Here is a 24,477-nt window from a genome sequence, read left to right on the forward strand (position 1 = left end):
CCATCCCCTCTTTCTCTTTCTCAACTCTTTCCCTCCACTCTCTCCTTCTCCCTCTCTCCTGCAGAGCTGTCTGCTGTGCTGAGCTGTTGTGTATTAGCATGTCATCATTAATTAATGAAAGGCTCTAAACACTCTGAGAGAGAGAGAAAGCAAGAGAGAGAGAGAGAGAGAGAGGCTAAACACTCAGAGCACTGAGAGAGAGACAGGCTCTAAACACTCAGAGCACTGAGAGAGAGACAGGCCCTAAACACTCAGAGCACTGAGAGAGAGACAGGCTCTAAACACTCAGAGCACTGAGAGAGAGACAGGCCCTAAACACTCAGAGCACTGAGAGAGAGACAGGCTCTAAACACTCAGAGCACTGAGAGAGAGACAGGCTCTAAACACTCAGAGCACTGAGAGAGAGACAGGCCCTAAACACTCAGAGCACTGAGAGAGAGACAGGCTCTAAACACGCAGAGCACTGCGAGAGAGACAGGCTCAGTAGCCAGCTATAGCTGAAACACACACCTATTGAGGGATAGTAGGAAGATGCAATACAATGTAAAAATAGAAAGACTCAAAACACAATGATTGTGTAATGAAACCATTTAAAGTAGTGCATCTAACCTGATATCTGGTGTTTGGAGGGTGTTTGAATGTAAACCCAGTGTAAGTGTTATGATACACAGAGTGTTTTAAAACAGAATAGAAGTACTCTGAAACACCCAAAGTGGTTCTTCAATCTGAATATTAAAGTTTTTAAAAGGGTGTTGGTGAAAACACTTTTGCGGGTTTTCAGTGCATGTAAAAGGCAGCATCAAAACACTGTCTCTCATGCAATCCAATGGCTAAGCATTTTTTGGGGTGGAATTCCACTTTCATTGCTTTATTTAGACAGATTAGAAACAGGAGGACACAGAGAAGTAGTGAAAGTGGGACAGGCGGAAGCGGGAATTGGACCCCCAACTTCTGGGGAATTTCAATGGCATTTTACACATTCAACCACATAACCACAGAGTAAAACATTATTCTGGGGTGAATTGAAATGTGACTTTAAAAAACAACCAACATGTACATACTAAAAATTTAAGAAAAAATCAAATGTAATATGTTTTCAAAATGTAAGTATATTTTATATGAGGATAACCAAAGATAGAGCAAATGTTTTGATTGAACTATTATAGAAGTCTGGTTTTAATCTCCTTGCACTTCCTATCTTTCTACGTGGCTCTGTGTTTAGGGGATTGTGGGCAATTCCACAATGTTGTATGAATGTTTGAAGAAAGTATATTTCTATATTAGTATTAAGCTTGTTGTGCCATGAGGTGTAATGGATCATGATGAACAGATATCAAAACCGTCAGGCAAAATGACATTCAATGATGAGACAACCATTCCCGAAATGGTTTACTTTTAACGGTAGAGGCAAATGCAGTTTCCTGTAATGCTTGCTGTATAACCTCCAGTTACTGTTAGTGGATTGAGTACTGTGATTAACAATGCCTGCTGAAGCGGTTTGAGCTGGCAAATGATAAATTACATAAATCGATGAAAATACTCCAGAAGAAGTTATATAATTCTGCACTAGACAGGATGTGTGAAACACCATAATAGTGTTTAGACTCTTTAGAGAGAGGAAACGACACCAAAAGAGAAGGTATCTATACTGAACAAAAATATAAATGTGACATGTAAAGTGTTGGTCCCATGTTTCATGAGCAGAAATAAAAGATCCCAGAAATGTCCCATATGCACAAAAAACGTATTTCTCTCATATTTTGTGCACAAATTTGCTTAAATCCCTATTAATGAACATTTCTCCTTTGCCAACATAATCCATCCACCTGACAAGTGTGGCATTTCAAGAAGCTGATTAAATAGCATGATCATTACACAGGTGCACCTTGTGCTGGGGACAATGAAAGGCCACTTTAAATGTGCAGTTTTGTCACACAACACAATGCCACAGATGTCTCAAGTTGAGGGAGCGTGCAATTGGCATGCTGACTTGTAGGAATGTCCACCAGAGCTGTTGCCAGAGTATTGAATGTTCATTTCTCTACCATAATGTCATTTTAGAGAATTTGGCAGTACGTCCAACTGGCCTCACAATCGCAGACCACGTGTAACCATGCTAGCCCAGGACCTCCACATCCGGCTTCTTCACCTGCGGAAACGTCTGAGACCAGCCACCCGGACAGCTGATGAAATTGAGGAGTATTTATGTCTGTAATAAAGCCCTTTTGGGGGAAAAACACATTCTGATTGGATGGGCCTGGCTCCCCAGTGTTTTCAACCTTTTCCGGTAGTGATCCCAGTCCCTGGCAAGGTGTTGCACAACACTTGATGAAGGGATTTTACAACACACTGTGTCATGTTTCAAAACATCTAAAGATTATGTGTTTTAATGCACAATAATGATGTATTTTGTCTCCTTTGCCTTCGTGGCAGCTCTTTTGCCATCAGTTTTGGTGTTACAAAGCACTTCATATTAACAGTGTAGGGTTTGATGAGGATGAGGAAGGTGAGGAGGGCGGTGATGATAAAGGCTGTGAAGATGGAGGTGAGGATGATGATGATGATGGGACTTTAGACAACTGAGTAAAATTTCAGCTCTGTCCCTTTAAGAGCGGCGAAGCAGGGAGGAGTTGAGGGCTCATGTCACTATGCTGAAATGAAAGTTATCTTGGGAGAAGGAAATCACACACAGTAACAAACTCTCTTCTAATCTTTGCAAGAAATAACAACTCAGATATCAAAGTCTAACTTTCGTCAAGTCAACAAGGAATAAACACTCAGGTGAGTAGAGAGAGAGAGAGAGAGAGAGAGAGAGAGAGAGAGAGAGATGTATTAAAGGTGCAGAATGATGTCATAATCTCTGCAGTTCCTTTTTTTTTACCTGTTTCACTTTTGATCAGAATCCTGATAACATATAGATAGCGTTACATACATATTATCCAGATGGTTTAGCATCAATTTATTAGTCACTACTTCTCCAAACTTTCAAATGAAAAAGCGGGATAGGTAAAGTACAGTACAATCTTTTCTTAACTCTTCCTCCTCTGGATAAAATATAAATGTATGGAAAATGTTGAAACTGTGAATCAATATTGTTTTGGTATCACTACCAAAAATCAGTACATAGTATTCAGAAAATGAATTACTGTATAATGCTGACTCATTCCAGGAATTATTCTTATAATTTGTATTGTGTTCCAGAAATGGCATCCTCCAGCATTCTCATGTCTGAAGATCAGTTCCAGTGCGCCATCTGTCGGGATGTGTTCATTGAGCCAGTCTCCACTCCATGTGGACACAACTTTTGCAAGGCCTGTATTAGTGAATACTGGGATAGCACTGGCCTGTGCCAGTGTCCAATGTGTAAGCATAATTTCTACATAAGACCAGAGCTAAAGACCAACACGACACTTAGAGATGTTGCAGATCATTTTAAGAGGATGAGAGACAGAGATGAATCCCTTCTCGAGGCTGGAAAAGGGGTCTGTGACGCCAACATGGAGAACCTGGAAGACAGAATCATGTGTAAGAAACACAACACACTTCTTGAGCTGTTCTGTAGAACTGACCAGACATGTGTTTGTCAGTTCTGCATTGAGACAGACCACAAGACTCACCACATCGTCCATCTAGAGGAAGAGTGTGGAGAGAGGAAGGCTCAGCTGGGAAAGACGGAGGCACAAGTACAGCAGATGATCCAGGAGCGAATGCAAAAGGGTTGGGAGATCAAACATTCAGTAGAGCTCAGCAAGAGAGACACAGAGAGAGAGATAGCGGACAGCATGCAGGTCTTCACTGATCTGGTGCACTTCATTGAGAGAAGCCAGGCTGAGCTCATTGAGGTGGTTGAGGAGAAGCAGAAAGCAGCAGAGAAGCGGGCTGAAGGGTTCATTAAAGAGCTGGAGCAGGAAATCAATGGGCTACTGAGGAGAAGCACTGAGCTGAAGCAGCTCTCACACACTGAGGACCACCTTCACCTCCTCCAGAGCTCCCCATCCCTATGTACCCCTCCAAATGCCAAGAACTGGTCTGAGATCAGTATTCACACTGAGCTGGTGAATGTGAGGAGAGTTTTGAGGAACTCTGTGTCAGAGCTGGAGGAGAAGACGAGGAAAGCATTTTCTGAGCTTATGGAAAAATGCAATAAAGCAATGGAGAAGTTTCCTGACAATCTGAAGTTTCCTGACAAGCTGAAGATTCCTGACAATCTGAAGAGTATGAAGCAGTATGCAGTGGATGTGACTCTGGACCCTGATACAGCAAATCCCTTTCTTGGCCTGTCTGCGGACAGGAAACAAGTGAGTGTTGGACAGACATGGAACGTTCGCCCTGAAAACCCAAAGAGGTTTGTTAGTCGCTGTATTCTGGGAAAGGAGGGCTTCTCCTCAGGGAGATTTTACTATGAGGTGCAGATGGAGGGGAGGATTTGCTGGGAGTTAGGAGTGGCCAGAGAGTCCATCAATAGGTCCATCGAGAGGCAATACTTAGGGAGTATATATGATTTAGGGCTTCCACTGACCCCTGAGGGTGGATTCTGGACAGTGGGACAGAAGAGACAGTCTATGTCTATGTATACTGGCTCTATTACCCATGCGGCCAACACCTCTCCTTCTGTAACCCTCACCTTGAAAAAGCCCCAGAAGATGGGGGTGTTTGTGGATTATGAGGAGGGTCAGGTGTCCTTCTATAATGTGGAGACCAGGGCTCATATCTTCTCTTTCACTGGCTGCAACTTCACTGAGAAACTCTATCCATTCTTTGACTGCGGGATTCATGACGATAACAGTCAAGCATTGATCATCTCCGCTGTCAGTCATACAGACTGAATTAGGGTACATTAAGGTCACAGGGCACAATAGTAAGGCCGGGATTCAATCTGAAACCTCGCTATAGTGCGCTTGACATTTAAAGGTAATTTCCAATTGAGCCGACATCTGTAGCGCTTACCTTGAATGCGAACTCCGTGAACACGGGTAACATTGCCTTTAAAAGCCACATTGTCGACTAGAGCGTGCTTATTGAATCCCAGCCTTAATTCAATTTTCTGCCAACAATAGCCCCGCCACTTGGTTTGCCAAAGCTGAGGGATGGCCTGGAGAAATGTAACCACTCTCAAATTCATAGATGGACCAAGGACTGACAGTTCATGAGATCAGAAACTTCTTTTGAAGCTGAGCATTGTTTGTTGGCAAATATATTGTTTACAAACAATGGAGTATTGACATCAGGGCCGGGATTCAATCAGGTTGTAGACAATGCAGCTTGGTCACACTTTATTTGGATAGTCCCATATAGATGATCTACAGATGGTCATACTATCAACAAACTATATGTTGATAACTAACTCCCGAGTGGCGCAGTGGTCTAAGGCTAGAGATCCTGGTTCGAATCCAGGCTCTGTCGTAGCCGGCCGCGACCGGGAGACCCATGGGGCGGCGCACAAGTCGTCCAGGGTAGGGGAGAGAATGGCCGGCAGGGATGTAGCTCAGTTGGTAGAGCACGCCAGGTTTGTGGGTTCGATTCCCACGGGGGGCCAGTATGGAAAATAAAATAAAAAGATAATGTAAGTCGCTCTGGATAAGAGCGTCTACTAAAAATGTAAAAATGTTAAGGGTTAAGATAAGGTTTGCGTTAGGGTTACTTGAAATGGTGTTGACAGTTATTGAACATCTACAAACCAACTATCCAAATAAAGTGTTACCTGCAGCTTTTAAATGCAATGTTCCCGTGTTTGCAGAGATCACAAACGCTGCGTATGTCGGCTCAATTGGAAGTTGCCTTTAAAAGCCACATTGTCTACAACTTGTGATCGGATTGAATGCTGGCCCATGAGGGTGAGTGTTGAAGCTGGTTGATTTAACTGGTTTAATTATCATGAAAGATACCTTCCAACTTCCAGACTAGGACAACTCAATAGTATCTAAATCTTAATCACAGAGAACATCTCACCATTATATATTTGAATTTACAGAGAAGTGGAGGATTTGTTACATATTTTCTGGTATTGTCCCCATAGTGGCTAATATTTGGGCAAAGGTACAATAATGGTTACTCCCTGTTTTGTTATCTTTCCACAAACAGTTATATTGGGAGACTTAAGGGACATATGGAACACTATATACAATGTTTTAATTCTGCTGGGGAAAGTTTTAATTTTAAAAATGCAGGAAAAAAAAATATGCTATTGGATTCTTTCAAAATAACTGTCAAACACTAGTATAAACTAGAAGGATTGACAAATGGGATCAAATGGGACCAAATAATTTGTCAAGAGGGATCATAGACAAAGGAAATGTTGCAAGTTAAACATATTCCTGATCACCAGTCATATGGCAATTCTATTTAATGTTTTTTTATGTTGAGTTAATGTATTTAATGTTGTTGTTTTTCTGTATGTATTTTCGGTTTATGTCCTTTTGTAGTTTGTTAGGGTAATAGTTTTTTTGTGTGTGGGTGTGTTTTTTTGTTAGGGTGTTTGCTTTGTGTGTCTACCACACTATGTATGGGTAGTGGGCTGAAGGGGTTGGGAGTTATTGGGGAGGTGTGGAGGGTAAGCTGGGGGACCATGAACCTTAAGGTCCCACTTCCCTATTGTGGGATGGTTATTTGTAAGGAAAGAAAGACCCTCAAAAAAAGAGACGTCTTCTTGTAAAACATTTTTTTATATTTGTAAAAATAAAGAATAGTTTAGCCCCCCGAACGTGGGGGATGGTGGTGGGCAATTAATGAAAAATTATATAATAAAATAATAATTACAGAGAAATCTAAAGTGAGTTCCTCCATCTCCACCTATGAAAAAGCCAGACCATGTGTGTCACGCTCTGGCTCCGGGACTTTGTGTGTTGAGCCAGGGTGTGTTCGTTTCGTGGTGTTTTGTTTTGGTTGGGTGGTTCTATGGGTTGTATTTCTTTGTTTGGTTGAGTGACTCCCAATCAGAGGTAACAAGTGGCAGCTGTTGGCTCGTTGTCTCTGATTGGGAGCCATATTTATACTGTCTGTTTTCACCTTGTGTTTGTGGGTTTTTGTTCCTGTTCAGTCATTGTCACTTTTGGACTTCACGTATCGTCATTTTGTTTTGTTGTTTTGTGGTTGCTTTATTTAATAAAGTCAACATGTTCGCTACAAACGCTGCGCTTTGGTCCGCTTCCTTAGACGATCGTGACAGAAAAACCCACCAAGATGGGACCAAGCAGTGTGTTCAGGAGCCATCGCCAGGGAGATCCCTCACAGATCTCCTTCGCCTCCTGGACTGGGTCAAGCCGAGGGAGGAAGACAAGGGCTTGACGTTATGGCAGAAGGGCGAGAAACTGGCGAGGGATATGGAGAAGTGGTCCACGGGTAGGAGAGACGCCCCGAAAATTTTTAGGGGGGGGCTCACGACGGCGGACCAGCAGGAGGCCGCGATAGAGCGGTCCAGTGGGTTGCCGGAGAAGGCCGCCGGGTTACGGGGGCCACTGGTAGAAGAGGGGATGGAAGGTGTGGAGGCACGGCGAGAGGTACTGGCGTGTGTTGCCAGTCCGGTCCGGCCCGTTCCAGAGCCCGGTGTAGAGCCAGTGGTGTGTGTCCCCAGTACGGTCCAGTCTATTCCTGCTCCCCGCATCGAACCTGCGGTGCGCGTCGCCAGCCCAGTCCGGCCCATTCCTGCTCCCCGCATCAAGTCTGTGGTGCGTCTCGTCAGCCCGGCTCTGCCCGTTCCTGCTCCCCGCACCAGGTCGGGGGTACGCGTCGCCAGCCCGGTCCGGCCCATTCCTGCTCCCCGCGTCAAGTCTGTGGTGCGTCTCGTCAGCCCGGCTCTGCCCGTTCCTGCTCTCCGCGCCAAGTCTGTGGTGCGCGTCGCCAGCCCTGTCCGGCCCGTTTCTGCTCTCCGCACCAAGTCTGTGGTGCGCGTCGCCAGCCCAGTCCGGCCCATCCAAGCTCCCCGCACCAGGTCAGTGGTGCGCGTCGTCAGCCCGGTCCGGCTCAGTCCTGCTCCCCGCACCAGGTCAGTGGTGCGCGTCGTCAGCCTGGTCCAGCCCGTTCCTGCTACTCGCACCAAACCAGGGATGCGAGGCGTCAGCCTGGTCCAGCTCGTTCCTCCTACACGCACCAAGCCAGGGGCGCGTGTCGTCAGTCCGGCTCCGACCAGCGGGGCTAGACAGGACCAGGGGTACTTTGGGGGGTTGAAGAGGAGGTGGGGATCAGGGCCGGAGCCAGAACCACCGCCGAGGAGGTATGCCCACCCAGCCCTCCCTTGTTTAGCCTTATTGAGGCGCGGTCGCAGTCCGCGCCTTTAGGGGGGGGTACTGTCACGCTCTGGCTCCGGGACTTTGTGTGTTGAGCCAGGGTGTGTTCGTTTCGTGGTGTTTTGTTTTGGTTGGGTGGTTCTATGGGTTGTATTTCTTTGTTTGGTTGAGTGACTCCCAATCAGAGGTAACGAGTGGCAGCTGTTGGCTCGTTGTCTCTGATTGGGAGCCATATTTATACTGTCTGTTTTCACCTTGTGTTTGTGGGTTTTTGTTCCTGTTCAGTCATTGTCACTTTTGGACTTCACGTATCGTCATTTTGTTTTGTTGTTTTGTGGTTGCTTTATTTAATAAAGTCAACATGTTCGCTACAAACGCTGCGCTTTGGTCCGCTTCCTTAGACGATCGTGACAATGTGGTGTAATAAAATGGGTCAACAAAAAGCTCTTTAGTAGTGATTCCTATTAACAACCACACAGAGCTCTTGATATATTCACAGTAATAAAATGAACATATGCTACTTGTTTGTGTCTGCTTGTTTTCCTCCAGGGAAGGGATCCGTCTCCCAGCATAATCATCTTATCATGCTCACTGATATTACTAATAGTTGTTTAACTTCACAGTGTCGCCCCAAACAATGTTTTAGACAAAATATCTTATGACAATCATACAGATTAGAAGCCAGGCAACATCCGGCAAATAGGAATTTATTCTAAATTGTTTACATTTAAGTATACTGTAGTTATAAGTATATCATTATACTCATAAGAGTACAGTATAATTATATGTATAAATATATATTTCTAAACAATAGACAGCCATTTCTAAGTTATATCCACTAGAGTATAAAATATGTCATTGAGGTCAGCTCAACCCATCAACAACTCTCATAGGTCATAGGGGTCAATTTAACCCATGAACAAGGGTTGTGAGTGAAATCTGTTATTCTGTGGGTGATATAATGGCTAGTTTTCAGTCACCATAGCTGTGGAATTTGGAAGCAGTCAGTCAAGATGGTTGAAACCTGTCCTGAGACACCTCTCTCTCTCTCTCTCTCTCTCTCTCTCTCTCTCTCTCTCTCTCTCTCTCTCTCTCTCTCTCTCTCTCTCTCTCTCTCTCTCTCTCTCTCTCTCTCTCTCTCTCAATTTCAATTTAAAGGGCTTTATTGGCATGGGAAACATACAGTGAGGGAAAAAAAGTATTTGATCCCCTGCTGATTTTGTACGTTTGCCCACTGACAAAGAAATTATCAGTCTATAATTTTAATGGTAGGTTTATTTGAACAGTGAGAGACAGAATAACAACAAAGAAATGAACATCTGAATGATTCAGAGGAGAACTGGGTGAAAGTGTTGTAGTCAGATGAGACCAAAATCGAGCTCTTTGGCATCAACTCAACTCGCCGTGTTTGGAGGAGGAGGAATGCTGCCTATGACCCCAAGAACACCATGCCCACCGTCAGACATGGAGGTGAAAACATTATGCTTTGGGGGTGTTTTTCTGCTAAGGGGACAGGACAACTTCACCGCATCAAAGGGACGATGGACAGGGCCATGTACCGTCAAATCTTGGGTGAGAACCTCCTTCCCTCAGCCAGGGCTTTGAAAATGGGTTGTGGATGGGTATTCCAGCATGACAATGACCCAAAAAACACGGCCAAGGCAACAAAAGAGTGGCTCAAGAAGAAGCACATTAAGGTCCTGGAGTGGCCTAGGCAGTCTCCAGACCTTAGTCCCATAGAAAATCTGTGGAGGGAGCTGAAGGTTCGAGTTGCCAAACGTCAGGCTCGAAACCTTAATGACTTGAAGAAGATCTGCAAAGAGGAGCGGGACAAAATCCCTGCTGAGGTGTGTGCAAACCTGGTGGCCAACTACAAGAAAAGGGTTTTGCCACCAAGTCATGTTTTGCAGAGGGGTCAAATACTTATTTCCCTCATTAAAATGCAAATCAATTTATAACATTTTTGACATGCATTTTTGACATGCATTTTTTTTGTTATTCTGTCTCTCACTGTTCAAATAAACCTACCATTAAAATTATAGACTGATCACGTCTTTGTCAGTGGGCAAATGTACAAAATCAGCAGGGGATCAAATACTTTTTTCCCCCACTGTATGTTTACATTGCCAAAGCAAATGAAATAGATATTAAACAAAAGTGAAATAAACTACAAATCTCTCTCTCTCTCTTTCTAATTAGCCTAATTAGGACATTATTGTGTTGAAGCTTTTGATTCCAACCGAACCCATTCTAAATCTTTAACTAGCCTTGCCAAATTTAGTTAATCTACTCTGAGTGTACAAAACATTAAGAACACCTTCCTAATACTGTTTTGTACCCACCCCCAACATCCTCAATTCGTCAGGGCATGGACTCTACAAGGTGTCACAGTTGTGTCAAGTTGGCTGGATCTCCTTTGGGTGGTGGACCATTCTTGAAACAAACAAGAAACTGTTGAGCGTGAAAATCCCAGCAGCGTTGCAGTTCTTGACACAAACCAGTGCGCCTTGCACCTACTACCATACCCCGTTAAAAGGCACTTAAACCTTTTGTCCCATTCACCCACACATACACAATCCATGTCTCAATTGTCTCAAGGCTTAAAAATCCTTATTTAACCTGTCTCCTCCCCTTCATCTACACTGATTGAAGTGGATTTAACAAGTGACATCAATAAGCGATCAAATATAAAAATTAAAAATAAAAAATAAATAACAAATAAGCGATCATAGCTTTCACCAGGATTCACCTATGTCATGGAAATAGCATAATGTTCATAATGTTTTGTACACTCAGTGAATATTGCTCTGGCTCTCCCTAAATGAACCTGCTGTGTGTCTCTCACTTGGCTAGCTTGCTAATTGTTTTCTATGTAGAGTAGCTGCAATCAATGTAGCCAAGGGAGTGATTAACAGAGCATGTCAAGTGAGCTGCTGTATCAGATACATTACCTCCTATTAAGGAGTCATATACCTCTCTATACCTCTCTGTACCACAACAGTCCTACTGTAAATCATCTCCTATACCTCTCTGTACGACACCTCCAGTCCTACTGTAAATCATCTCCTATACCTCTCTGTACGACACCTCCAGTCCTACTGTAAATCACCTCCTATACCTCTCTGTACGACACCAGTCCTACTGTAAATCACCTCCTATACCTCTCTGTACGACACCTCCAGTCCTACTGTAAATCACCTCCTATACCTCTCTGTACGACACCTCCAGTCCTACTGTAAATCACCTCCTATACCTCTCTGTACGACACCTCCAGTCCTTCTGTAAATGACCTCCTATACCTCTCTGTACGACACCAGTCCTACTGTAAATCACCTACTATACCTCTCTGTACGACACCTCCAGTCCTACTGTAAATGACCTTCTATACCTCACTGTACGACACCAGTCCTACTGTAAATCACCTACTATACCTCTCTGTACGACACCTCCAGTCCTACTGTAAATTATCTCATATACTGTACCTCTATGTACCACAGAACCTCCAGTTCGTCCTCTAACTAAACAACCACATGCAGCTCCACTGAATACTTGGCGCTATTCCACTGTCTTGTAACATTAGTGGGAAAGCCTAAAGGGATGTGTGTCAATGGTCTAAAATGGGCCCCTCTTGTCTATTCTGCTGTCCTTGTCTTCTTACTTTCATATACCCTGATGTGAATCAACTAGACAGGTGAAAGCAAATTCCTAGTAGGCATCCATTATTGATTTCACCCTCGTTTCTGGTTGTCAGATCAGCGGAGAAAGGAGAGGAGACGAGTAAAGGAAGCCACTAGAGACTATTGAGACACACCCATGACTCCTCTCTGGAACAACATTGCCCTCTGTTGACCTAACCATGTAACAACACAACAGGTTATTGGCATATATTACAGTGTGTATAATAATACATTTCGTCACACAGCTTCAGATCTGTGCGGTACACAATTTATGAGGACAATCTCATCCCAGTAAATCCACTGATTAACATTGTAATATCAGATAATCCTCATCTGCATGATAAGATGAAAGAGGAATGCTCAATGTGTGAATACGTTTCTGCTATCTCAAGGCTTCTGCATGGCAGGATACTACATATATGTCAAAGCAGTGAGTGGTCTGTGGAAGTGGGGCAGGCAGCGGTCCCCAGGTCATACACAAATCACACATGAATAAAATATAATGAGGAAATTAATAAACAAGCATCCACTTTTTCACATCGCTGCTGCTTTCCTGGCTGCTCCCTATATTCCTCACTCTCCTCTCCCTCTCTCTCTTTCTCTCTCTACCTTTCTCTTTCCCTATATTCCCTCCCTTCCTCCTTCCCTCTCCTCCCTCTTTCCCCCTCTCTCTCTGTCTATCCCCTCCCTCCCTCGCTCCTTCCTGCCCTGTATATCTACATTTACTACTCGGCATTCCAAACCCTGGCACTGCATGCTCTGCTGAAAGCCAGTCACGTGTGGTTGGCTGGTTGGATTAGAGAGCCAGTGAGAACCACCTGGGGAATAGAAAGGGGAGAGAGGGGAGGAGAGGGGAGGAGAACGGAGCAGGCCGTCCGCCACTTCCTTAATAATGGATGAGATAGTCCAATGAGATAAGATCAGAATTCCATGATGCTGTTACAAGGACATGAATGGACATGAATACTAACTACTGTACTCTTGTTCTGGCTTTTATTCTTGTCGTGCTACTGTGGGATCATCATCATGCACCCCTTAACAACACTCCTTTGTGATCTCCCAGTGTCTATCACCCTTCTACTGGGTCTACTATAGTTATACTGTGTATAAAGCACCTCTCCTTTCATGTGGTATCCTGTAGCTACTGCTCACCTTTGCCCCGTACCAAGACCCATGCCTGTATTCTGTTGCTTTCCCCTTCTCCCACCTATATCTTATTAACTGAACTCTGGTAGATAGTGTATTATATGTTAATAAGTATGGAACTCTGGCCTTTGGGAGCTCTATACTGCTGCTCTCCTTTCCCCTTAAAGGTCCAATGAAGCCATTTTTATCTCAATATGAAATAATTTCTGGGTAACAATTAAGTACCCTACTGTGATTGTTTTGAATTAAAATGGCTAACAAGAAACAAAAAAAGCTTCTCATGTTTTTGACTAAACTCGTTTTTTTCTTATCTAGCTTGTAGCAGCTGTGGGAAGAGTCTGGTTTTCTCTAGACCTGGTCCTGTACGGCTGCAGTGTGACTCATAAAATCTTGTTCTCCAACATAAGTGGTTAATACCGTATACATCATCTCTTAATGGTTACAATGGAGGTGCAAGATAAAGAGAGGAAAGAAGAGTACATAAACCCACCTTTCAGCATTATAAGTGGGAGCAAACCAGAGCAGAGCTATGTACAGTGAGGGAAAAAAGTATTTGATCCCCTGTTGATTTTGTATGTTTGCCCACTGAAAAAGAAATGATCAGTCTATAATTTTAATGATGGGTTTATTTGAACAGTGAGAGACAGAATAACAACAAAAAAGTCAAGAAAAACGCATGTAAAAAATGTTATTAAATGATTTGCATTTTAATGAGGGAAATAAGTATTTGACCCCCTCTCAATCAGAAAGATTTCTGGCTCCCAGGTGTCTTTTATACAGGTAACGAACTGAGATTAGGAGCACACTCTTAAAGGGAGTGTTCCTAATCTCAGTTTGTTACCTGTATAAAAGACACCTGTCCACAGAAGCAATCAAACAATCAGATTCCAAACTCTCCACCATGGCCAAGACCAAAGAGCTCTCCAAGGATGTCAGGGACAAGATTGTAGACCTACACAAGGCTGGAATGGGCTACAAGACCATCACCAAGCAGCTTGGTGAGAAGGTGACAACAGTTGGTGCGATTATTCGCAAATGGAAGAAACACAAAAGAACTGTCAATCTCCCTCGGCCTGGGGCTCCATGCAAGATCTCACCTTGTGGAGTTGCAATGATCATGAGAACGGTGAGGAATCAGCCCAGAACTACACGGGAGGATCTTGTCAATGATCTCAAGGCAGCTGGGACCATAGTCACCAAGAAAACAATAGGTAACACACTACGCCGTGAAGGACTGAAATCCTGCAGCGCCCGCAAGGTCCCCCTGCTCAACAAAGCACATATACAGGGCCGTCTGAGGTTTGCCAATGAACACCTGAATGATTCAGAGGAGAACTGGGTGAAAGTGTTGTGGTCAGATGAGACCAAAATCAAGCTCTTTGGCATCAACTCAACTCGCCGTGTTTGGAGGAGGAGGAATGCTGCCTATGACCCCAAGAACACCGTCCCCACCATCAAACATGGAGGTGGAAACATTATGCTTTGGGGGTGTTTTTCTGCTAAGGGGACAGGACAACTTCACCGCATCAAAGGGACGATGGACGGGGCCATGTACCGTCACATCTTGGGTGAGAACCTCCTTCCCTCAGCCAGGGCATTGAACATGGATCGTGGATGGGTATTCCAGCATGACAATGACCCAAAACAAACGGCCAAGGCAACAAAGGAGTGGCTCAAGAAGAAGCACATTAAGGTCCTGGAATGGCCTAGCCAGTCTCCAGACCATAATCCCATAGAAAATCTGTGGAGGGAACTGAAGGTTCGAGTTGCCAAATGTCAGCCTCGAAACCTTAATGACTTGGAGAAGATCTGCAAAGAGGAGTGGGACAAAATCCCTCCTGAGATGTGTGCAAACCTGGTGGCCAACTACAAGAAATGTCTGACCTCTGTGATTGCCAACAAGGGTTATGCCACCAAGTACTAAGTCATATTTTGCAGAGGGGTAAAATACTTATTTACCTCATTAAAATACAAATCAATTTATAACATTTTTGACATGCGTTTTTCTGGATTATTTTGTTGTTATTCTGTCTCTCACTGTTGAAATAAACCTACCATTAAAATTATAGACTGATCATGTCTTTGTCAGCGGGCAAACGTACAAAATCAGCAGGGGATCAAATACTTTTTTCCCTCACTGTATAAATAACATTTATGAGACATCTTATCAATCTATCCCCATTTGGCAGACTGTATACCCTGCCTCTGCCCTGTGGTACAGACTGAGAGAGCAGACAGGAGACAGCAGATAGTGATTGGTAGTTAGCACATGGTCTTGTGGTGTTAGTAGTGGACAGTTATGTGCCTCTCTGAGCAGCGTAGGGAGCTTGTCAGGGTGGCCTAATGAAGACAAAGCCTGGGGTTGAGAGTGGTTTAGGGGAAGGGGGAGGGGGGAGGGGGGGGGGAGAAGAGGGGGGGAGAAGAGGGGGGGAGTGGGGGAGGATGGGGGAGGCTAATGTGGCATTAATGGGGAACTCCACTGTCCTTGACAAATCATGAGGTTGGTGTTGGCTCACACACACACACACACACACACACAGGCACACACATAACACATGTGCACAGGCACACACATACACACACTGTAGTGTACACATTATTCACACATACAATGAGAGAACACACATACACACACATCCTCCTACACAGTAGATCCGACACATGCCCCCACTCTAAGCACTTATCAAAATGCCACTATGTACGAACTCAGTTAGAGTAGTAATAAGCAGCATTTATGGATGTACATATCCTCTCATCAGCACAACATCATCTCTTTTTATCTCTCCACACCCATTTCCTTGTTCAGGGGAATGTAGCATGCCAACAACACGGATGCTTAAAATGCCTGCATCCAAATGCCTGCATCCAAATGGCACCCTATTCCCTATGTAGTGCACTCCTTTTGACCAGGCCCTCTGGTCAAAAGTAGCGCACTACATAGGGAATAGAGTGCCATTTGAGACACAACCTGAGTTTCCCCTCAGCATAAATATAAAGTGTTAACAGCACAATTGAAGACCCTGAGTGTATGTCGAACACTTTACTACCACACCCAAAACAACAATCCTCTGAGACATCAAAACATTACAAGTTATATGTGTTGCCGTGTACAGCACTCCAGGTGGTCCAACATAACATTATTATTGGATGTGTACAGTGGTGTTGCATTCAGTTCACAAGGAAGGAGAGGTACACCCCCCCCCCCTCCTTCATTTTGGGTCAGTCACAGTGGTCAGGTATTATGCCACTGTGTATTCTCTGTTTAGGGCCAAATAGTGTTCTTGTTTGTTTAATTTTTTGGTTAATTCTTTCCAATGTGTCAAGTAATTCTCTTTTTGTTTTCTCATAATTTGGTTGGTTCTAATTGTCTTTCTCTCCCTCTGTCACTTTCCCCAACCCTCTGCCTCCACTCTCTCTCCATCTCCCCTCTCCCTCCCTCCCTCTCTCTGTCTCTCCGTCTCTCTCTCTGTAGTGATACAGTTACCCTCTGGTCCTGTGAATTGAGTTGTAAATCCTTGTCTGCACTGAAATGGCTCTAAAGAGTTCTGAGAGGGTGAGCAGAGCTATAAATTGACTGACTGTGGATCCTGGGGTAAGTGGTTGTATTAGATATGCATTATCCAACACCAGTTTAATGCACTTGGAGATTAATTGATTTAAAGCTATTTGAGAAGTTTGTGATTTAGATATTATGCTGCTAACCCAGCTAACAACAAACATTCCCACAACTTTCGAGAACATTCCCTTAAGAGCCTCATTAGGTCATTAACTAAAGTTTTTATTGGACTCTTCTCGTGATGTGCAAGGAATGTTTCCAAGAGACCATTACCTTAATGTCAAATAGAACTTGGTTACCATGTTCTCAGAACTCAGGAGAATATTCCATCAACGTCCCACCACACATACACAGAACATGGTTGCCATGTTCTCAGAACATAAGATATTAATGTTCAAGACACGTTTCATGGGAAATTTGCAAAAACATTAATGTGTCCAGTTTTCTGAGGTTTAGGAAAATATTCCATCAACGTCCCACCACACAGTGGCGGCTCCTGAAAAAATTCTCAGGAGGGGCAATTTTTCTGATGATTTAGGTGACCTACACACATTTTAAAAAAGATATGTCCAGCAACAACATGAAGACAGGGGCAGCATATAAGTCAATACCAGAAGCATTTATTGACTGATCTGGGGAGATGGATTCCAGTTTCTGTGACAGATTATAAATAATCTCTGATGCCTTTGTTATATTAGCTTTTGGTTGAATGTACTGTCGTAGTAAATATATAATGTTATAGCTTGGTCTGACTAAAATCTTGTGCATGACCCATTTTGTGTTGGGCGTTTGTTTTCAATCAATGCTGTTCCTATCCTATAACAATGGACAAAAGAGTCCTATCTTGTCAGCCTTGTCAGCAGGTGGCCAAGGACAACACCCACGCCATAGGTCTCTCAGTTCTTCCAACTCACGAGTTCTTGCTCTGAGGACACACACACACACACACACACACACACACACACACACACACACACACACACATCATCACTGATAACACACACACACACACACATCATCACTGTTAAACACACACACACACACACACAAAAATCCCCTCTCTTTAGGCTGAACATTTGAAGACAGAGAACCCGACTCAGAGCCAATGCAACAGTGGAGGGGACCTCGCCCAACTCATCAGGACCAATCAGAAGATCAGAACTACTAGATTCAACCTACATCATTTATTGTATAAAATGTCTGCACACAATGTTTTCGGGGCTCTCTTCTCCCTAAGAGTTTGACGAACGAGTCCGTGCACGCGATTCCAGATATCTTTACCTCTGAATAAACTGCCTTTATTATACCATATCCACCCTGTCCAAAGTCTCTACTTGGTCTCAGTTCTCCAGTAAACTTGTGATTATCAACAGTACACAACGGTAACAAACAATTGGGGGAACTCACGGGGCAGATAGTAAGGTCGCAATGACACAGAAAGCAGTTCAATGTCGGGGTACAGAGTCGCTCTCTTACCAGGATCGCGGTCCGCTCTGACCAGGGTGAAGCCGGCCGGCTCCACTTCTCTGTCCGGGACTCTGTCATCCAGCCAAGTCTCCCAGCTGTATTGGGATTCCGCTGCCAGCAGCGTTTTCATTATTTAGTCCGTTCGTAGCGGGTATGTACACGATCAACAAGATCAGTCCAAAACCAACCACTGGAAATCCATGGTTGGCAGAATGTTTGTAAACTAAGTCTACAAATTAAAAACATAAAATAACGCCGCACTGCAGGTCGCAACAGAGACGCTGCTAGCCGCTATTGTCTTAGTTACGTTCATGGTTACGTCACGTATGACGAAAGCGCGTAAGTGCAAGCCCACAGACACCCATAGAGAATGTATTGAAAGCTTTGAAATTTGAAAAAAATAGATTTTACATGACAGGCTATGAGAGACTTCTGGGCGATTTTCAACATGACTGAAATCGCCCCAAAAACGGGCGGGGCCATTTGAAGCACGACTTTAGCCTGATTTGACATTTAGTGGCTGGCAGATCAGACGTGAACACTGATAACTACTGTTGCCGTGATATAATTGATTAGAAAAAAAATCCCTTCCTTTTCCCGTTTGGCAGTGCGTCGCCCATATCGCCCTATTGAACAGGCCGTCCCTGCCACCACACATACACAGAACATGGTTGCCATGTTCTCAGAACATAAGATATTAATGTTCCAGACACGTTTCATGGGAACGTTGCAAGAACATTTACGTGTCCCAAGAAAATTCATCATGCATCATGTCTTATTACTTCTGCTGAGCCAATCACTGATTTATTTGAAGCTCTTTTTATGTTGGCAAGTTCAGGGAAACTCACACACAGTGCTTTTAACATGCAGTAGTTTTCAACATACATAACTGACACATATGATTACATTGTGCATGTTAATTTATACAGTAATTATCATTACACATATCCACACCTGGGATTTGAACTCACAACCTCTTTGGTCATAGTACTCAAAACTTCCAACTATACTACCATGGCCGTGTCAGGTATCACGTAATATAACTATTCTTTCAGCATTGATTTTATTGACTTATTGCAGCAATTGAATGGCTTTCTGTATAGCTGTCTAATGTTGGTGGAGCATATTAACCTGTTTTAATGATACTCCTGAATCACTATGATCAATAAATTATTTTCTTGAGCGTGCTTTTAACAGAGCTGAGATGTACTTCAAAGTGCATTCACCCTATTGCTTACACTTATCAAGTTGTTTCATCTACATAAGTGCCTAGGGAGGAGGGGTTAGGGTTTCTTCTGGACAGGGCCTAACTATAATGGCCAAATAAGCACACAGCCCAGAGATACACCTTATTGGGATCGTGGTTAGGGCTTTTGTCATTGGTGCTGGTGGCCTAGGTTCACGACCCGCTAGGGGAGTTACCTTACTCTGACATTCGTACAAATATACTGTATGTTAATGTAATTATTGCCATTTTGAATTGCATTTATCAGACATTTTGATTGTTTAGATGGACATTTTGTTAGAACACTTGGACATCGTTGTTACCATCATGTGCATAGATTTCTCCTCTTTCACGCATTTCTGGAACATTGGCTACCAGCTTTGTGCCTTTGTGCATGACCTCCAGATGCTTTTTCATGCTTGATGTGGTGTTTCTGGACGAAAAGATCAATGCTGCCTTTGCAGAGTTTGCATTTGACTAAAATGTTCTCTTTCTCCCCGATTAACTCAAAATAATGGGAGTATTTCCACAACTAAAAGGTTAAGTGGGGTAACAACACAGCTGCCATCTTTCTTTGATTTTCGGCTTTACGATAGCCTATTGGAAACAAGTTAGCCTGCCGCTAACTTGTTTTACAATATTTGAAGACAGTAACGTGTTATATTACTCTGTTACTGATAAAAGTAATTACTGTAATATATTACTGTAAGTAATATTTGACCCCCAACACTGGTCCCAAGTATTCTGTTGCAATTGTCTATATTTCCACATGAAAACTTGGAGATGGAACTCTGTGTTGTATATTGTTTTGGTCTAGCTGGCATCATCATTGTTTAAATGGCAAATGTAAGAAAGTACAGACATGCTACTGTAATTAAACACATTTACCATATTCTGAGAATATGGCCACCATGTTCTGGGTATGTTTCTATCAGAAGCAACACTACCACCTGCCCCATGTTTCAGCAACAAACTAGGAATGTTGCAGGTAGAAATGCAATGACAAGAGCTGATGTGATTCCTTATCAGAGACACATTTGCTCTTCATGGTATACAGTGGCTTGCAAAAGTATTCATCCCCCTTGGCATTTTTCCTATTTTGTTGCCTTACAACCTGGAATTAAAATGGATTTTTGGGGGGGTTTGTATCATTTGATTTACACAACATGCCTACCACTTTGAAGATGCAAAACATTTTTTATTGTGAAACAAACAAGAAATAAGACAAAAAAACAGAAAACTTGAGCGTGCATAACTATTCACCCCCCCAAAGTCAATACGTTGTAGAGCCACCTTTTGCAGCAATTACAGCTGCAAGTCTCTTGGGGTATGTCTCTATAAGCTTGGCACATCTAACCACTGGGAATTTTGCCCATTCTTCAAGGCAAAACTGCTCCAGCTCCTTCAAGTTGGATAGGTTCTGCTGGTGTACAGCAATCTTTAAGTCATACCACAGATTCTCAATTGGATTGAGGTCAGGGCTTTGACTAGGCCATTCCAAGACATTTAAATGTTTCCCCTTAAACCACTCGAGTGTTGCTTTAGCAGTATGCTTAGGGTCATTGTCCTGCTGGAAGGTGAACCTCCGGCCCAGTCTCAAATCTCTGGAAGACTGAAACAGGTTTCCCTCAAGAATTTCCCTGTATTTAGCGCCATCCATCATTCCTTCCATTCTGACCAGTTTTCCAGTCCCTGCCGATGAAAAACAGGGTGATGAGAGGTGTTGGGTTTGCGCCAGACATAGTGTTTTCCTTGATGGCCAAAAAGCTCAATTTTAGTCTCATCTGACCAAGTCTCACGTGTTTGCTTATTTTTTTCTTTAAGCAAAGGCTTTTTTCTGGCCACTCTTCAAATCAACTCAAATCAAATGTTGTTTGCCACATACGCCGAATACAACAGGTATAGACATTACAGTGAAATGCTTACTTACAAGCCCTTAACCAACAATGCAGTTTTTTCAGAAAATAAAAGTAAAAAATTAAAGAGCAGCAGTAAAATAAAATAACAGTAGGGAGGCTATATACAGGGGTACAGGTACAGAGTCAATGTGTGGGGCACCGGTTAGTCAAGGTAATTGACGTAATATGTACATGTGGGTAGAGTTAAAATGACTATGCATAGATAATAAACAGAGTAGCAGCACCGTAAAAGAGAGGGATGGGGTGGGGTGGGGGGGCAATGCAAATAGTCTGGGTAGCCATGATTAGCTGTTCAGGAGTCTTATGGCTTGGGGGTAGAAGCTGTTAAGAAGCCTTTTGGACCTAGACTAGGCGCTCTGGTACCGCTTGCCGTGTGGTAGCAGAGAGAACAGTCTATGACTAGGGTGGCTGGAGTCATTGACAATTTTTAGGGCCTTCCTCTGACACCACCTGGTATAGAGGTTCTGGATGGCAGGAAGCTTGGCCCCAGTGATGTACTGGGCCATACGCACTACCCTCTGTAGGGTACCAGGCGGTGATGCAACCAGTCAGGATGCTCTTGATGGTGCAGCTGTATAACGTTTTGAGGATCTGAGGACCCATGCCAAATCTTTTCAGTCTCCTGAGGGGGAATAGGCTTTGTCGTGCCCTCTTCACGACTGTCTTGATGTGTTTGGACCATGCTCAGTCCTTTTTTTTCCCTGTAGTCCACAATCATCTCCTTTGTCTTGATCACGTTGAGGGAGAGGTTGTTATCCTGGCACCACACGGCCAGGTCTCTGAACTCCTCCCTATAGGCTGTCTCATCATTGTCGGTGATCAGGCCTACCACTGTTGTGTCGTCGGCAAACTTAATGATGGTGTTGGAGTCGTGCCTGGCCATGCAGTCATGGGTGAACAGTGAGTACAGGAGGGGACTGGGCACGCACCCCTGAGGGGCCCCCGTGTTGAGGATCAGCGTGGCAGATGTGTTGTTACCTACCCTTACCACCTGGGGGCGGTCCGTCAGGAAGTCCAGGATCCAGTTGCAGAGGGAGGTGTTTAGTCCCAGGGTCCTTAGCTTAGTGATGAGCTTTGAGGGCACTATGGTGTTGAACGCTGAGCTTTAGTCAATGAATAGCATTCTCATGTAGGTGTTGAAAATGTGTCAGTGAAGACACTTGCCAGTTGGTCAGCGCATGCGGCCTTGTGAATGTTGACCTGCTTAAAAGTCTTACTCACATCGGCTACGGAGAGAGTGATCTCATAGTCATCCGGATAAGCTGATGCTTTCATGCATGCTTCAGTGTTGCTTGCCTCGAAGTGAGCATAGAAGTGATTTAGCTCGTCTGGTAGGCTTGTCTCACTGGGCAGCTCGCGGCTGTGCTTCCCTTTGTAGTCTGTAATAGTTTTCAAGCCCTGCCACATCCGACTTAAAGTGGTCCTATGGACAGATACTCCAATCTCTGCTGTGGAGCTTTGCAGCTCCTTCAGGGTTATCTTTGGTCTCTTTGTTGCCTCTCTGATTAATGCCCTCCTTGCCTGGTCCGTGAGTTTTAGTGGGCAGCCCTCTCTTGGCAGGTTTGTTGTGGTGCCATATTCTTTCAATTTTTTTATAATGGATTTAATGGTGCTTTGTGGGATGTTCAAAGTTTCAGATATTTTTTTATAACCCAAGCCTGATCTGTACTTCTCCACAACTTTGTCCCTGACCTTTTTGGAGAGCTCCTTGGTCTTCATGGTGCCGCTTGCTTGGTGGTGCCCCTTGCTTAGACTCTGGGGCCTTTCATAACAGGTGTATATATACTTGGATCATGTGACAGATCATGCACACAGGTGGACTGTATTTAACTAATTATGTGACTTCTGAAGGTAATTGGTTGCACCAGATCTTATTTAGGGGCTTCATAGCAAAGGGGGTGAATACATATGCACGCACCCCTTTTCCGTTATTTATTTTTTAGAATTATTTGAATAAAGTTATTTTTTTCAATAAAAATCAATTTAAATGACAGGTTGTAATGCAACAAAATAGGAAAAACGCCAAGGGGGATGAATACTTTTGCAAGGCACTGTATGTGGTGTGCATTTCAAAAGACGATAGCGAGTTCTCATTGAGATGCTGAGCTATGTAGAATTCTACCGATTCCCATCTTTTAATGAGAAACTAATTTTAATTAGATCACATAGGTGTGTTGTAACTGTTGCCAAACAATGACATTAACATATATTGCTAAGAAAGACAGAGTAGGGTGACTCCCCCAACATGTCTCGAACACAGGCCACCAGAACCAATGACTAACACCCTAACCATTGTCCCAATAAGGGACATATTTGTAGGGTATGTGCTTATTGGGCCAGTATAGTTAGACCCTGTCCAGAAGAAACCCTAACCCCTCCTCCCTATGCACTTGTGTAGATCTGAAACAATTGGATAGGTGTAAGCAATAGGGTGAAGACACTTGGAAGTACACCTCAGCACTGTTAAAAATATACACAAAAAAGCCTTTATTGATCATAGTGATTCAGAAGTATAATTTAAACAGGTTAATTAGCCCCACCAACATTATACAATAATTATACAGAAAGCCCTTAAATAGTTGAAATAAGTAAATCAAATCCATGATGAGAGAACAGTCCAAATAAATTATAACTGACACAGACATGATGGTGTAGCAGGAACATCTGAATCTGAGGTTGTGAGTTCAAATCCCAAGTGATAACATGTTGAATAATAATTACTGTGCAATGCAATCATGTACAGTATGCCAAATTGAGTCAACTAGGTAAGTTAAAAGCACTATCTGTGAGTATCTCTAACCTTGCCAACAGACCAATCAGTGGTTCACCAATCAGGGCCTTGATTGGCTTGGCAATAGTAACATTTCTTTGCGGTCATCAGGCTACGTCCTGACAAACCATTAACAGAAATGTTCTTGCAACGATCCCATGAAGCGTGTCTAGAACATTTATATCTTATATCAGGGATGAAGGCCCACGGACCAATTAATAATAATAATAATTATTATTATTTAAAAAATGTACTCAGTCAGAGTCTCAATTTACTGTTGAGAGTTAGAATAATAGAATACACAAGGTGCAATTTCGAAATTTGGCTGTGCATCAGTGTCACTCAAATAGCCCATATCAGCATTTTTTAAATGTATTGGTAAATTAGTCTAGCGGCCAGCTATCTAAACTTGTAGTAAGCATGGTCGAATTACCGACCAGGGTGGGGCCCACTGATCATCAGTTATCATATTAACCCTCAGAAAACTGGACACTG

At 43.5% G+C, this 24,477-nt stretch overlaps 2 protein-coding genes across 2 annotated transcripts; both read left to right on the forward strand.

The window, feature by feature from the left end:
- The first annotated feature begins 2,672 nt into the window (after positions 1-2,672).
- LOC311101170 (E3 ubiquitin-protein ligase TRIM39-like) lies at positions 2,673-5,542 on the forward strand. Its single transcript, XM_084142257.1, has 2 exons — positions 2,673-2,781; positions 3,202-5,542. The coding sequence occupies exon 2, from the start codon at positions 3,204-3,206 to the stop codon at positions 4,824-4,826; it is 1,623 nt and encodes a 540-aa protein (XP_083998383.1). The 5' UTR covers positions 2,673-2,781; positions 3,202-3,203; the 3' UTR covers positions 4,827-5,542.
- A 1,303-nt stretch (positions 5,543-6,845) lies between these two features.
- LOC311101172 (uncharacterized protein) lies at positions 6,846-8,602 on the forward strand. The gene is made up of 2 exons (XM_084142259.1): positions 6,846-8,392; positions 8,452-8,602. The coding sequence occupies exon 1, from the start codon at positions 7,113-7,115 to the stop codon at positions 8,271-8,273; it is 1,161 nt and encodes a 386-aa protein (XP_083998385.1). The 5' UTR covers positions 6,846-7,112; the 3' UTR covers positions 8,274-8,392; positions 8,452-8,602.
- The last annotated feature ends 15,875 nt before the right edge of the window (positions 8,603-24,477 follow it).

This window comes from Coregonus lavaretus (assembly GCF_964263955.1).
Source record: "Coregonus lavaretus genome assembly, chromosome: 25".
Lineage (NCBI taxonomy): Eukaryota > Metazoa > Chordata > Actinopteri > Salmoniformes > Salmonidae > Coregonus > Coregonus lavaretus.

Excerpts from the sequence above, each read along its gene's own strand:
- LOC311101172 (XM_084142259.1), top strand. The coding sequence starts at position 7,113 with ATGTTCGCTACAAACGCTGCGCTTTGGTCCGCTTCCTTAGACGATCGT.
- LOC311101170 (XM_084142257.1), top strand. The coding sequence starts at position 3,204 with ATGGCATCCTCCAGCATTCTCATGTCTGAAGATCAGTTCCAGTGCGCC.